The sequence below is a fragment of the Gracilinanus agilis genome, chromosome 3 (genome assembly GCF_016433145.1).
Source record: "Gracilinanus agilis isolate LMUSP501 chromosome 3, AgileGrace, whole genome shotgun sequence".
In the NCBI taxonomy this organism is placed as follows: Eukaryota; Metazoa; Chordata; class Mammalia; order Didelphimorphia; family Didelphidae; genus Gracilinanus; species Gracilinanus agilis.
This window is the reverse complement of record NC_058132.1, coordinates 460,487,016-460,503,472: the sequence shown is the minus strand read 5'-3', so window position 1 is coordinate 460,503,472 and position 16,457 is coordinate 460,487,016. Positions and strand designations below refer to the sequence as shown.

General features: G+C 40.2%; 1 protein-coding gene across 1 annotated transcript in view; it reads left to right on the top strand.

Annotated features, from left to right (window-relative positions):
- The window catches only part of FRMPD4 (FERM and PDZ domain containing 4), a 269,256-nt gene extending 260,309 nt beyond the window's left edge, over nt 1–8,947 (top strand). The window contains exons 14-16 of the mRNA XM_044666971.1: nt 2,544–3,605; nt 4,024–5,301; nt 7,602–8,947. Coding sequence (XP_044522906.1) covers nt 2,544–3,605; nt 4,024–5,301; nt 7,602–8,947 — 3,686 coding nt within the window. The remainder of the gene's footprint in view (nt 1–2,543; nt 3,606–4,023; nt 5,302–7,601) is intronic.
- Nucleotides 8,948–16,457: the final 7,510 nt, after the last annotated feature.

Below are 16,457 nucleotides of genomic sequence, written 5' to 3'. Positions count from 1 at the left end.
CCAGAAAAATTGAGAAATATAAAAATTTTCCTGATTGCATCTCAAATTTAAAATGAGGAACATAAGAGCAAGCAGAGAGAATTCAGTGAATCGGATATATCTTCTTGGAGGATTTATGGAAGAGTACATATAATATGCCAGGCTAGGCTCAGGCAGGTTGGGAGCTTGGCTTCAAAACTGGAACACAATGAGAAATTTGTAGTCCTTCAATTAAGAAAAAGAGGAAAGAGCACCTACTTAGCACGGGAAATGCATTAAGATGACAGTATTGATTCAGCTGACTATAACCTTCTTTTACCCATCATGCTGTTGATCTGCCTGTTGTAAGCCCAAGAGTAGAACCAACTGACTAATCAGAACCTGGCTAGTCTTTATAGAACCAAGAAGTTATCTCAATCCCCTGCTATATAGTCCCTTTAATCCCTTTGGTCCCCTGCATTAATTAAATCTTCAAAACCATTTCAGTACCTTTTTTTTTTTTAAACCCTGACCTTCCTTCTTAGGATCAATACCGTGTACTGGTTCCAAGGCAGAGAGCTAGACAATTGGGGTTAAGTGACTTGCCCAGGGTCACACAGCTAGGAAGTGTCTGAGGCCAACTTTGAACCCAGGACATCCTATCTCTAGGCCTGGCTCTCAATCCACTTAGCCGCCTAGCTGCTTCCTCAGTACCTTTTTAAGAAAAAGAACTAGTCCAAACCATATTTCAGGACACAGGGGCAGATATTCCTCCTGCCAATCATGAGCAAGAGTTGCAATGAGTAAGAACATATCAAATGGGTATAAAGCTAAGTTGGTAGAGGCAGTAGTCACCCAGATGAAATCAGAAATCCAATAGAGTATCAAAAAGGAATTCCATATGCTATCTAATAAATATAGAAAATCATTCATTAAAAAAAAGTTTTAACATTTACTAAGCAGTAAGCATTTAGGCATCCAGGTGACATAGAAGATAAAGTGGTAGGTCTGGAGGCAGCATTAATTAACTTCAAGTATGACCTCCAAAACTAACTGGAAATGTGACCCTGTACAAGTCATTTAACCTCTATCTGCCTCAGTTTCCTCAATTGTAAAATGATGAAAATAACAGTATTTCCCTCCCAGGGTTGTTGTGAGGATTAAATGAGATAATATTTGTAAAGCATTTAGCACAGTCTAGAATACAGTGGGTGCTTATTTTTACAAGTAAATGGTTCTTTCCTTCCTTCCTAAGCTCCTACTTAATGCTTCATGTTATCCAAGTGAGATAAAAAGGTAAATTTATTCTGTAGTTCTATGTTATGACATGTGAAGAAAAACTAAAGACCAAAGAGGAGGGAGACAAAGAAGAGAATGAGATGGATAGGCAGATATGCATAGAAACAAACAAAAAATACACATATTTACAAGAAAAAGATGGATGGTTCAGTGAATTGAGAGCCAGGCCTAAAGGCAGGAGGTCCTGAATTCAAATCTGGCCTCAGATACTTCCCAGCTCTGTGACCCTGGGTAAATCACTTAACCCCCATTGACTAGCCCTTACTGCTCTTCTGTCTTGGAACCAATACATGGTATTGATTCTAAGATGAAAGGTAAAGGTTTAACAAAAAAAAAAGAAAAAAGAAAATAGAAGGGAGGTTCAATAATATTTGGTTTAAGTGTGCTTATATGTTATTTACTTTCATCACAAGTATCAGAGAAGATTCAATGATATGTCAGAAAAGGAATGAATCCTCCAGCATGGTAACCTAGTCTTCTCTCACACAAGATAATATTTTTTTATTTTTATTGTTTGTTTGTTTTCAAGTTTCAAAGTTCATTTTTGTAAATCAAGCTATTCTTTTTCCTGGAATGCTAAAACTTATATACACATGCATAAAGAAGTTGCTTACATCTTCAAATTTTCCTTAATAGAAAGGATACGCTTTTCACAAATGTTCCACGGAGCCAAAGGTACACAGCATGTTATCCTAAAAGCAATAATCTACCTGCCTCACTTACGTCACTAATCTTAAAGGGCCAGAAGTATCAGTAGAATTTTTTTGTAAAGTATATTTTAATATTTACTTAAAGCTTAAAAAAAAAACATTCTTGAAGTCTTCTATCTTTCTCTCTTTTGAAGGAAAAAAAAAGCCCTAACTTTCTTAGGATGGAAAACAGAGGAAAAGAATAGCCTGTTCTTACGGAGTTACGACCCCATCTTGTAGTCTTTTAAAGGACTACGACTGAACACTGTAAAAGCTCCCTTGTGTTTTCAGTGTTCTACCCTCATAGGCATAAATAACTACACCTCCTGGTAACTGAGGACTCAATGAAATTAATCTGCTTCCTCATTCCCATATAAGGCATTTTTGAGCTAATCCTATTAAATTCAGGTCTTTTAGTTGATCAAGGTCAAATCTTTCACCAAAAGGTTCTTAGCTACAGCGTACATATAGGTATAAAATACTTGGTTAGCCAAACATGCATAACGATGCAAACGATACTAAATAAATTAGATAAGAATGCTTTTTTGCCATCACAGAAACACTCTATAATGTGTCTTTGTGTGAATCTCTCTTTAGGACCTGAAAATAAAGGAAAGCATAATCTTCTTGGCTCTGATTGGAACTGTGTACCACAAATGACCACTTTCATTGCTGATGGGGAACAGGAGCCACAAATAACATATATAGACTCAAAACATAAGAATGTTGATATTGCCGATGATACCTTATGTCCAAAAGACCACAGGCATTTGTACATAGAAAATACCTATAATTCAGATGACCTTGATCATCATCTGACCAAACAAGGTGACTCCACCTGTGAAATGGAAAGCAGAGGCCTTGCTCAGCAATCATTGCTGTCACTTTCAGGTCTAGAGACAAGTCAAAAAGCACAGGATTCTCCCAGGAGTGCTAAAGTATCCTTTATTTTTGGAGAACTTGCCTTGGATGATATTAACCCCAAAAACCTTGGTTATGAAAGACTGTTGGATGAGAGTCCAGAAATGCTGGAAAAACAAAGAGCTCTTTACATGAGCAATACCAATGACATTAAAGGCTTGGATCTCTCACCAGATGTGGAAAGCATACAGTTTGTGACAAACTCTGTTTACGCAAACATTAGTGATGGGAAGAATTTTGAAGCTGCCGAAGGGATTGAAGAGCCTTTGCTGCACGAAATCTGTTACTCAGAAAACACAGATGATGCTGAGGATGAAGACGAAGTGAGTTGTGAGGAAGACCTGGTTGTCGGAGAAATAAATAGACCTGCCATTCTCAACCTGTCTGGGTCCAGTGATGACATCATTGACCTGACATCCCTTCCTCCTCCTGAGGGTGATGACAATGAGGATGACTTCTTGTTACACTCCTTAAACATGGCCATCGCTGCTCCTCCGCCTGGCTTCAGGGACAGCTCCGACGAAGAGGATTCCCAGCACCAAACGACCCAGTTTAGAGAGGATAAGGAACAGGCTAGCAGCCTGCAGAATGATGAAATTCCTGTGTCCCTCATAGACGCTGTCCCTACCAGCTCTGAAGGAAAGTGTGAGAAGGGGCTAGATGATGCTGTAGTGTCCACTCTGCAAGCCTTAGAGGCTTTAGCAGCATCAGAGGAACAGCAGACCAATGACAATTCAGGTTCTTTCATGATTGTTACATTCATTCAGTGATAAGCATTCCATTTCATCCCTGCAAGCCATTTGCCCTTGGAAGTATTCATCCCTGTTATGTTGTATAGCCTCATTGACGCATGTCCCATTTCATAGTACATGCTGGACCTCCTGTTACAGGATCTTTCTTTGTTTCTGTTTTTGTTATTGTTATTGTTGAAGGTTTTTTTAGTGTTTTGTTTTTGTTTTTTCTTTTTTTTTTTTAACATGTGACACTTTTTTCCCCCTTCCCTTTTCGGAACAACTGTGCAATAAAGTCAGAATCCTTTTTTTTTTTTAAAGAAAAAGAATATGTATTTTTATAAGAGATGAATCCCATTTTCTTACATGTATTCAAGTGCCTGCAATACCTCCATTAATTGGCTCTTGTTTTTTATGGCATACAGGTGTAGCAATCTTGCGAGCTTATAGCCCTGAGTCTTCCTCAGATTCAGGTAATGAAACTAATTCTTCGGAAATGACTGAGAGTTCTGAACTGGCCACAGCACAGAAGCAGTCAGAAAACTCTACCCGCATGTTCTTGGCCACTAGTGAAGGCTACCATCCCCTTGTAGAAGAACAGACGGAATTCCCCATCTCCAAAACCCCCTCAGGAGGCTTGCCTGTGAAGTCCTCTCAGGCTCTGGCTGCTCGACAGGCAGCTGAGCTACAGTCCAAAGTTGTGCCTTCAAAGCAGATTCTTCCCTCAGATAACATGGAGATGGAACCAGAAACTATGGAGACCAAGTCAGTCACAGACTATTTCAGCAAATTGCACATGGGATCTGTGGTGTATTCTTGCACCAGCAAAAGGAAAGGCAAGCTGGCTGATGGGGAGGGGAAAATAGCCCCTGAAGGGGGGAAAAAGCAGCAGGGACCTAAAAAAGTAGACATAGAGGAAAATGCCAAAGGGAAATTTAGCACACTGGCATCACGAGACAGTCCACGATTAAGCACTTTTAACCTGGAGAGAACTGCCTTTCGCAAGGACAGCCAAAGATGGTATGCGGCTGCTGAGGGTGGAGCAGCCGAAAAATCTGGACCAGAGGTGGGGACTGGGAAGGCCTTTCAAAGAGTGCCTGGCCTTGGGACAATGGAAACCGAGTGTAAGGATGAAGGCAATCCTGAAGGAGATAACAGTGGTGCTCCTGGGCTTGGCCAAGGTGAGAGCTTTCTGCCTGATATGACTTGTGTGTCCTCAGCCAAAGAAGTAAACCATCATGAGGATGCCGATCTAAGTGCTGATGACCATCCTTCCAAGCTTCCAGAAGCTGAGCAGGGTGTGGCTCGCCTTTGTGACTATCACTTGGCCAAGCGGATGTCATCTTTGCAAAGTGAAGGACATTTTTCTCTGCAAAGCTCCCAGTGTTCTTCGGTGGATGCTGGGGGTAGCACAGGGAGCAGTAGCACCTGTGCTACGCCTATGGAATCACCCCTCTGCACCTCAGAAGGGAAGCACATTATCTCTGATGCCTCAGGGAAGGGGATGACTTACATTCCTGCAGATGAGAGACCTGCTGGGCTTCCAAACCCTGGAGCCACTTTTAAAGAACTGCACCAACAGACTGATCCTATGTGTCACCGGATGACAGTGCCTGTTATGCATACAGCTGTTAATGCTGAGCCACTGTTTGGCACTTTGAGAGATGGATGTCATCGGATCCCCAAGATTAAAGAAACCACAGGTACAGCACCAGAGAAGTGATGGTTGTCACTCTGCTTTTGGTATCACAAGCTAGGGGTGTGAAAACAGAATTTACTTAAACTTGAAAATGAAAAAGTAGCTGAAGGAAAATTATAAAAGATAAAGGCAAGAAAGCAATTTAAATTGATTAAAATTAAAAGTCAACCATCAAGTCCCTGAGAACCTTACTAACCTTTAAGATGACTAAATTAAAAAGCACTTTAAAATTGCATTTACTCTTCGCATTTATACTCTTGGTAGACTTTTAGAGTTTAATTGAACAACACTGAATATCTTTTATGTCCATATCCTAAATATTTTCCTTGTAAACAATATGTATGACTTAAGCAATGGTGTAGTTAGATATTATGAACCCAATTCAATCCATCAAGTAAACCCCTACTGTATACAAAGAACACAATCAATTGGTTTCATCTTCTATAGACCTCTATTCATTGTGCCAGTCTCAGAGAAAGAGAGAGAATAATTATTGAGTTTTGGAAGAGACACCATTTACTTCATTCTTTTGCTTTCATTTAGGGCAGTGGTTCCCAAACTTTTTTGGCCTACCGCCCACTTTCCAGAAAAAATATTACTTAGTCCCCCCAGGAAATTAATTTTTTTTCATTTTAATAGCAATTAATAGGAAAGATAAATGCATCTGTGGTCATCACCACGCCCCCTAGATTGGTGCAGCACCCACCAGGGGGCGGTAGCACCCACTTTGGGAATCACTGATTTAGGGCTATACTTGTGGCCAAATACCCCAGGTTTCCCCAGAAAGTCTCGATTTCAAGTATTCTGTCCTGTGCACAGCTCCTATAAACTATCAAAATGTCCCAAAATTTTCAGTATTTTAGCAGGTAGTTACTGAATAAATCAAGGAAATGAGTTATAGTAAAAAATATACTTCAGTTCCAAAAGACAATGAGTCACCAAAGACAAGCTTTGATAAGCGGGCTGAAGAAACACTGGTTACTTATAGCTTATATACTTATATACTGATTATCAGAATTCAAGTAACTGCAGTGGTTTTGATAGCTGTAGCACAAATAATATAGTACTAGCAGCGTCATTGTCCTCTGGCTCTCTCCAATGACAAAAGCCCATGGGCATCACAGTATCTGTATGGTTATGGCAACAAGGTAAAATTGATTGGTGACATGTCCCAATTTTTAGTTTGGTCACTATGCTCACTCTAGCTATATTTAAACCAGACTAGAGAGGCAGTGTTTTTAAAGATCCCTAGAAAATAAGGGTGGCCTTTTTCAGCAATCAAAGAACATCAGTGTCAAAAAGGTAACCCTCACAGTTAATGTAACTCTTGCCAAATCAATACATGTTTTAGCCCAATGAATGGGCTAAATGAATTCACAGGAAGTGAATTCTTTCAGGGTTAAGGCAAATGCATTTCAACTAACTGAATAATCAATCTCTACAAAGGATGTGTTGACTAAAAGCACTGTTAAACCCTAATAGCTAAAACAAATATCCACCTACTAATAGCAATTTAATTCATGAAGCTGTCATTATCTCCTACCAGTAGATTAATACTACCCAGTTTCATGAATAAATCAGTTGTCTTTGAACAGGCAGTTTTCAATAGCCCATCATTTTACTTGACATTGATTGCCTCCATTAAAAGTGTTACTCTGATACTTCACCTTGGTTTGGAGGATTCTTTGTGCAGCTGACCCCAAGTCCTACAAAACTATGCTCACAAAGTATAGATAGTCATAGGTTGAGCCTAAATGGACAGGCTCAAAATACAGGATGGGCAAAGGACCAGCTGTCTATTGTATAAAGTCTCAGCAAACTAAGTTTGTAAAGAACCATCAGCACAAGGTTGGCAACCAGGTGGAGGAGGTGGGAAGGGAGGCAATTCATGAAGCCATCTACTTAAGAGCCATGGAGAGAGCTTCAAAAATGGGATGCATGAGAGCCTGGCTGTCTATTGTATAGACTCAGCTAACTAAGCATGCAAAGAATCATCACCAAGAGACTGACAACTAGATGATGTTTTCTTGGGGGTGAGGGGGTTGCAGGAGGGGGGAGGAGGCATCTCATGAAACCATCTACCTAAGATACTGAAAGAAGGCTTGTGATCTCATAAAATCAGATTTCAGGAAATGCACGTGTGGCATATTTCTTGAGAGACAAAGTTGTGCCCTGTAAGCATAACATGAATTTCCCAAAATGTGCATGAAAAATGGTTAGGTACCCCCCTGGACATTAAGGCAGAGATGATGGTCGGGGAGATGCTTAATGATTCTCTCTGTTTTCCTACTCCCCCTAGTGTAGCTTTCACAGAGCCTGGGAAGGGAAGACGAGGAGGCATGTCTTCAGCTTTTTCTCAACATCCTAAAGCTGATTCCATCATGCTATCATCCAACATTCACTCTGAATCAAAGGTGCCAAGTCCAAAACAAGACCCTAATGATTTTCCCAAAGCGAACCAGGCCTACGGAGTGGCAATGAGTTTGTGGCCATGTGAGCTGAGGGGAGGGAGCCTCCGAACGCCACAGAACAAGAGGGTTCTGAGACGGAGCAGCAGTGTCATCTCAGGATCCCCAGGCTTGGAAACATTCCTGGAGAGGAAGAAGGCTGCTGCCAGCTTGAAGGGTTCTGGCATCCCAGAAGCCGATGAATCCAAATCGGAAAAAAGGGTCGAAATTCCCCTAGGCAAAAAGTTAACCAAAAGTTACTCACAAAATTCCGTGCACTTAGGCCCTGAAGGGAAAGAGAAGAGGAAATCTTCAACGGCCCACAAGGACTCCAAGCTGTATAGAACGTTACCTTTGCGGAAGCTGGAGGCCAGCAGCTGGAGATGCCGAGGAGGACCCTTTAGTCGTTGCTTCCTGAATCGAGGGCAAGATGAGGATGGGGACGAAGAAGAAGAAAACAGTGAGGCCCATAGCCGAGTCTCCTGCCTCTACCAACCAGAACTGTCCCGTGAGCTGCCAGAACCAGCCAGCCCGCCCCTCCCTGCTGAACTCCAGAAGAAGGTGGTGGCGGTGGGGGAGACCTCCAAAGTTCTCCCGGGCGGAATGCAAGCCCCCAGCAGCCCAGCCTCGGACTTGAACTTGAACCCCTGCGAGCTGGCTTTCGAGGAGCGCATAGCAAGGATCAACGCCCTGAAGGAGAGCAAGTACACGACGCCCAGCGGATTCGTAGCCGCTCAAAACGATGCCAACGAGCTGCTCTGCCTGGTCCGGTCCTGTTCCAGGAGGAGAGAGGAGTCGTCGCCGCGGGCAACCAAGCACGACCTGAAGCTCTCCCAGTACAAGCAGCTGTTGTCCATAGAGTCCAGACATCTGGGAAGTGCCTGCAGGAAAATGGCCATGGCAGACAAGAGCCCCGAGGAGATGCTGGCAGCCGTGACCTCCAGCTTCCAAGTGCTCTGCTGCCTGACGGAGGCCTGCCTCCGGCTGGTCAAGGTTGTGAGCTCCGAAGCACAGCGGCAGGAGATAGTGGCCAAGATTGACGAGGTGGTCATTAACTACATCTGCCTGCTGAGGGCCGCCGAGGTAGCCACCGGGAAGAAGTCCGGGGACCCCAGCTTGCGACTCTTGGCTCGACACTCGACCACCATGGCTGCCATTGTAAGCACACTAACACGTTCTCTGAAGATGCTTTTAAATAAATAAATAGATAATAAAAGGTGTGAAAGTCACTTCATGAGCGACCTTTGCAAAGCCATACATAAACTTTTATTTACTCTCTCTGTACTGACTATGAACAAGATGTTCACTCTCTTCTCCTCTGTATATTTTGTTATTTTATATAAAAATAAGTATGAGATTCACAAGTCACATTACTGAATATTGAACAAGTACTAGTCAGATGTATTCTGTTTATAGTTTTCTCTATATATATGTAAAAGAAGTCTATGAAGAGAGTGGTAACTTTGGCTATTTTTCATATAGTCTAAACAGGTCTATGATGTGAAATTTTAAATACTGCAGTGTCAGAAGGAAAAAAAATATACCCTCTCTCCTTCCTCCTCTTCTTCCAAGTTTATACTTGGAGCCACAACATTCATATTTAGAAGCAAGAAATTGAATCATAATGTATATAAAACAGCAGTTAATGTTTTAAATTATAATTTTTAAGCATTGGAAATTACAAAAAAAAGACATTTAAAAATCCAAGAAGCTATTATGAATTACTAGAAAATATATATATATATAATAAATTGATTTTTGTTCATATTGCCTGGTTAGTTGTTTATTTTCTCAGCACTAAGATTTCTTGGGGAAGGATGTTATTGATGACCTCCAGTATTTCTAATAGAAAACTCCAAGAGGTAAGAATGGCCAGGAACTGGGTGTAATTTCCCAAATATGAATTAAGGAGAAAGAGAAAGAGGATGAGAGGAAGAAAAAAGTGTTTCTATTCTGTTAATTCATTTTTCTCATGCTATTTACAAACAGCATCTCAGAAGTGGACAGGTAGGTTATTAGGTAATCAATGGAAGCTACCCCTAATTCTGAACATGGGTTTTGAGCTGATCCAATTGTAGAGAACAAGAGGACCAAAATTACAAAAATTGAATTATTTGATGTAGGGGGAAAAGATCTGCTTTGTACAAAATGTCAAAACATATGCCCTAAAGACTTATTTGCTTTTGTTTCCTCTTCAACTGGTCTACTTTTTCTCAGTGAGAAACACTGACAAATAGCAAGCAACATGAGTAGAAATTAATTAGTGATCATTTAGAGTAAATACAGAGGGGCAGCTAGGTGGCTCAGTAGATAGAGAGCCAGGCCTGGGGACAGGAGGTCCTGAGTTCAAATCTGAACTCAGACACTTCCTAGATGTGAGATCCTGCCAAGTCACTTAACCCTCCCCCCAGCCATTGACTAGCTTAGTGATGGTAAATTTTTTAGAGATGGAGTGCCAGGCCCCATCTCCACTCCCTCAGACCAAGTGCCATGCCCCTCCACCCCACAAAATGCCAGGCACATCCCATCATTCCCTCTTACCCTACACAAGGGAGGGAGAAATACTGCCATTAGACTTCTGGATGGGTGAAGTGAAGAATGTCCTCAGGGAGTGTAGAGAGGGGGAGGGGAATGACTCTAGTGCTCCCCTACCCTCCAACTCTGCTCCTTGTGACCCACCCACCTTACCCACTGTGTGCTACCATTGGGCTGCTGGGCAGAGAGGTGGAGGATATGAAAAAATGTAATCAGGCATGGTGGAGAGGGGGAGGGAAGCAGCTCCTCCCTGAGTCCTTCTGCCTTTCTAGTAATGAACTCTAGGGACATGGGAGAGGCAGCTATGTGCTCACAGAGAGCACTCTGTGTACCATCTTTGGCACCCATGCCAAAGGTTCTCCATCACTGGCCTAGCTTTTCTGCCTTGGAATCTATAAGAAAGGAAGAAAGAAAGGAAGAAAGAAAGGAAGAAAGAAAGAAAGAAAGAAAGAAAGAAAGAAAGAAAGAAAGAAAGAAAAAACAGAAGGACCCTGAAATCTAAACTATATAAGCATTTGACAATTACACACTTTTATATATATGGTTTTGATCTTTACAATAAAGTTATGAGATAGATAGGTATTGCAAGGATTATCTCCCTTAAACAGATGAAAAAAATTGAGAAATTAAGTGACATGTTCAAGGTCACATAGTCAGCAAGTTTCAAAACAAAATTTGAATCTAGGTCTTCTAATTCCCAATAAGGGTTCTCTCTACTACCTAACAGCCTGACATCATATAACCTCTTGAACTAGAGACTTGTCCTGTCTCAAATGAGAAATTATTCCATTTGAGAAACAGTTAAATCACTGGGGATGTTGAACCCAAAGAAGAAAAGAAATAGAGGGAATATGATGACTCTGAAATATTTGAAATGTTTTATAAGTAATTAGAATTAGATAAAAATAAACCTTTTAAGGCAGCTGGACTCTAATTTAATGCACTGATCAATTTTGACCCCAAAGGACAATTGATGAAATATACTTTCTTTCTCTTGATTTGGGTGGAGAGAAAGGGGAGGGATGGACTATTGGTACAGAATAACTCTGACGCTATCAGCTTTAGCAGCCTGGAATTTTTCTCCAAGGGAATATTCTATAGGGGTAGGGAATATATTAGAAAATTTCTGTAATTTGTAAAAACAAAAGGCATCAATAAAACATTTTTGAGATTAATTAGGTAATTTGTGGTTCTAAGAAGCTGTAGCAGAGGCCATACCTTGGTAAAACCATCTTCAAACTCAGACTAAAACAGGTTGAAGGTAATTGTTAGACCTCAAGCCTGTCAGTGTGTTAGGGAAATGTCTTCCCCAAGCAATGTGAAGTCTTCTTCAGGCAGGAAAAACAGATGAAAACAATTTTTTCCAACAGCCATGAAGGCAGCTGAAGTCAGGCATTGTGGGGTGCTTAGAGCTTGGTCAGACACTAAAGATGCCAAGGTAATCCACTGTATCCCAGACCATAACCAGTTGTCTTGGCTTTTTCCTTGCCATTGGACTTCACCTACAAGTTAGACAAGAAGACAACTGGAGTCCCATTTGACTCTTAGATTTTTGGAGTATAGTACTATCTTCCTACCTTAATTTTCTTATTCTCTTCCTTCCAATCCATCCTGAAAACTCTACTCAATATCCTTCAATGGCCTCCCATTAAAGACAAACTCCAAAATTTTCACCCTTTAATTCCAGGAGCTCTACAATCTTTTTTCCAAAATCTTTTCTATTACATCTGAACACAAACCATCTCTACCACAAGGTTGCTTCTCTGCATCTTAAATGCCATTACTCATTACCATTTCCAATTCAATTCAATAAATATATTGTCTTCCAAGTTTTTGTTGACTATTTGTTGAAAAAATCCATTGAGTTATTGATGCTATTCTAGAATGTTCTTCTTACTAGTTTCTTCCTACCCAATTGCTACCTTGCCTTATCTTGAGATGAACCAATCAAGACCTGCCTCTTTTATGAAGCCCTAGACTACATCCATATCTATCTATCTGAACATTGCCAAATGTCCTTACATCTGCTTGGGCACATAATCACATCTTGTGCTAGATGATTATTCTAAATTTTATTTTTTATGTCTCACCTACCCAACTAGATTGTTGGATTTTGGAGAATACAGACTATGCTTCATACTTCTGAATCCAGAGCACCTAACTGTGCTGGACATGGTATAATAAGTATTTATGTCCAAACTGAAGAAGACACTCCCCATTACTGTGGCTGCTAGAGAAGCTGCCTCTATAATGAACAGGTAGTTTCCTCTCACACCCTTTATTTGCATGAAAAATCCAGTGAAATTTCTCTCCAAATTACAGGGTAGAGCAGAATACAGGAGGCATATGTAGTAAGTCAGCTGTGCACCAGAGAATTTTCCTGAGGACTTGTCGGAAGGCAAACAATGCTTCTGAAGAGTCTGCCCAAGGAATGCCACCTCGCATAGTATTCTTACATAGTGAGAAATTTCCAGCAGAGTTTGAGGTTCCAAATCTGAAATGAAAATTGTTAATGGCCCAATATAAAAGCCATCATGCAAACAAATCTGATATTTAACAATGAGCTAACACGTCACCATAAAACTATTAGTAAACCTTCATAATGAATTCCCTTGTAAGGCTTCATCTTTCTTCTATGATATGATTAATTATAAGGGTTTAATATTTTAACTTGTTAAGAAATTATTAAATTGGGAATTATGATCCTCTTAAGTTGACTAATCTGGTTTTTTTTCAACCCTTACCTTTTGTCTTAGAATCAATAGGTTCCAAGGCAGAAGAGTTATAAGAGCTCAGCAACTGAGGTCATGACTTGAGGTTAGATTTGAATTCAGGACCTCTCATTTCTGGTCCTGGCTCTCTTTCTACTTAGCCACCTACCTGTCCCTGCTAATCATTTTCTTTTTAACCTGTTAATTAATGACCCCTCCTAATTTTATATCCAGAAAAGAGATGACTTCAAAGATCCAATCAGAGAAAGTTGAATGGTAAGATCAGAACCCTACTAGCCAAATAGAAAGGTTATATGTGTTTGTTCCAAGGAATCTGAGTTCCAAGTATTTGCAGTTTGGGCTTAGCTATTAACTCTTAGAGTTGGGTCCAGCTATCTCTGTATGTAGGCCCAAGTCTTTCAGTTCCAGTTATTATTCTGGCCACAGAGAGGCTATACAGACAGAAGGATGACTTAAGTATAAAGATATAATGCCCCGATAGGTTATAACAGTTGCATAATGCTTTTTGTTGTAAATAAAATCAAATAAATAATGTAGTTATAACAGCCTTCCAAAGTAGTACAGGCCCCCAAGCCTCAGAGTCCCAGAAAAATCAGACAATGCCAGTAATAAAATAACCTCTGGGAGAGTACAAATGACAATAAAAATTGAAATGATGAGTGCCAGAAATTGTTCTTCTATTTTTTTCTTTAGGAAAGATGATCTACTTTTGACTATGGTTTAGTTTCATTTATTTCAACATGCCAGTCAGTCATTCAAATCCTGGAATGTAGCCTCTATAAAATACTCAGGGTGGGACCCTTTAAATTTTTCTTCTTGATTTTATAAAATCTTGTTTTGGTTTTATGAACAGATTTTTAAGTTTGTGACTGTGTGCAAATCTCTAAAACTCAGGACCTTAGTTTCCCCACTTGTAAAATGAGGGCAAACGACCCTCTGTTCTCAATGCTACCTTCCAGTTCTATGAATTGGTCATTCAGCTTCTGCTTAAGAACCCCAGTAAGGAAGAGCCTGCTACCTCCCAAGACAACTCAGTTGACTTTGTATTGCTTTCATTGTTAGAATGTTTTGTTTTGTTTCTCCCCATCATGTCTAAATTTAGGACTTGGGAACTCCCACCCATTATTCTTTCCATGCCTTTTGAGTCAACCAAAACAACCCTTCTTCTACATGATAAGCCATCACACATTAGAAGACAGATCTTATCTTTCCATTTGCCCAAAGTCTACTACTTTAACAGACTCATTTCCTACAAACAGTTCTCAGATGGTCCTTCACCAATGTGGTTGCCTCTTCACATTCTCCATTTAATCAATGCCCTTCCTAAAATAGAGCACCATAAACTAAGCATAATTCCTCACTTGTGGTTGTGATTCATCCCTCATTCTCTAAAAAGACCAATGACATAATGAGGTGACATCTTGACTTCTGTGTGAATTGGATTTAAGTGAGGCAGAGTTCCAAAAAGTCATCAGCCTCACCCTCTCTTCCAGAGTCATCAAAGTCCAGTAACAAGACAAAAGTTGGGATTTCTGATGGCCTGGGATGCAATGGATGACCTTGGCTTCTTCAGTGTCTAACCAGCATCTAGCATGAGTAAGGCAGAGTACAGTGATACTATCAACTCCTTAGTCTAGAGCAGTGATTCCCAAAGTGGGCGCTACCACCCCCTGGTGGGTGCTGCAGCAATCCAGGGAGGCAGTGATGGCCACAGGTGTGTTTATCTTTCCTATTAATTGCTATTAAAATTTTTAAAAAATTAATTTCCAGGGGGCATATAATATTTTTTTTCTGGAAAGGGGACGGTAAGCCAAAAAAGTTTGGGAACCACTGGTCTAGAGTAAAAAATATACTAGGTATTATTTACTATAGCCTAATATCATATTACTAGCTGTGTAGCCCTGGGAAAGTCACTTAACCCTATTTGTCTGGATTTCCTCATCTATAAAATGAGTTGAGGAAGGAAATGGCAAACTCCTCTAGGATCTTTGCTCAGAAAATCTCAAATGGGGTCGAGTCAAATGCAACTGCAGTAATTTAACAAAAATGAGTTTTTTGGGGGCAGCTGGGTAGCTCAGTGGATTGAGAGTCAGGCCTAGAGACGGGAGGTCCTAGGTTCAAATCCGGCCTCAGCCACTTCCCAGCTGTGTGACCCTGGGCAAGTCACTTGACCCCCATTGCCCACCCTTACCACTCTTCCACCTATGAGACAATATACCGAAAGTTAAGGGTTTAAAAAAAAAAAGAATCAACAAAAATGAGTTTTTTGGTTACCACTGAGCTTGCAGAACTCTAAAACCCCAGATCAATTTTTCATTCAAACTGCTACCTAACCATCTCCCCCATCTTAGATGTGTAAAATTGATTTCTTGAACCTAAGTAAAAAACTTTATATTTAATCCTTTAAAATTTCCTCTCATTAGATCTGAACAAATGTCAAAGCTGTTTGAGATCTTTGGAGACCCATTCTTTTACCTCATGTGTTGCCTATTCTTCCCAGATTAAATAGTTAAATAGCACAGGTCTTTGCAAGATTCTACTAATGAACTCCTTTCAAGTTGACAATGAAGAATTAATTGCTACTCTTTTTTATCCTTAATTCCACCAATTTTGAGTCTAGAAAACTATACTATCATCTAGACCATGTGGCCAGGCATTACCAGCAACAACACTCCCAAATGAACGCTAATTTAAGAATTGATTGAAGATTTAGGATTATTTTTTAGGATTAGGATTAGGATATTTTTAGGATATTAGGATATATTTTAGCATATATATCACAATTCACAAATTAGGATATATTTCACAAAATAAACAAAGATGCGATAAAACATAGATAATGTTAATATGATGTTTTCTAAGTGAATATGCAGCCTATTAGTATACTTACTTAGGGCTAGGTGACCCCCATTTCTAGTTGAGTTTGACATCACTAATCTCTAAGTGACCTGGGGCATGTGAGAAGATAATAGCTGCCATTTAGCTCATGATGTGGAAGAGGGATTGTTCTTCTTGGCCCAAAGGGCAGTGGTAGGAACAATGGGTGGAAGTTGGCCAAGCCCTGAATTTAGACTGCGTGCAGAGACATAAAAAAACAAACCTCTATTTGAGTTTGACATCAATAATCTTGACATCTCTCTTCTGTCCACAAAAATAGTATGAAAGACTATCTCAACTACTCTGCTAAAATTTAGGCAAACCATATTTCAAGCATTCCACTGATCTACTGACCCATTAAAAATGGAAATGAGGTTAGTCTGTCCTGACCTGTTCTTGATGAAGCCATGATGGCTTTTATGATTAAAAATTCCTTTTCAAAATTTTCAATAAAGACCTGCTTAACAGTAAGTCATGACAGGAATTGAAGTCAAGCTTCTGCTATTTTTTTTTAATCTCCAACATCTCTCTCATTTTCTAGGACAGTGGCTCCAACATTACATGTAGTT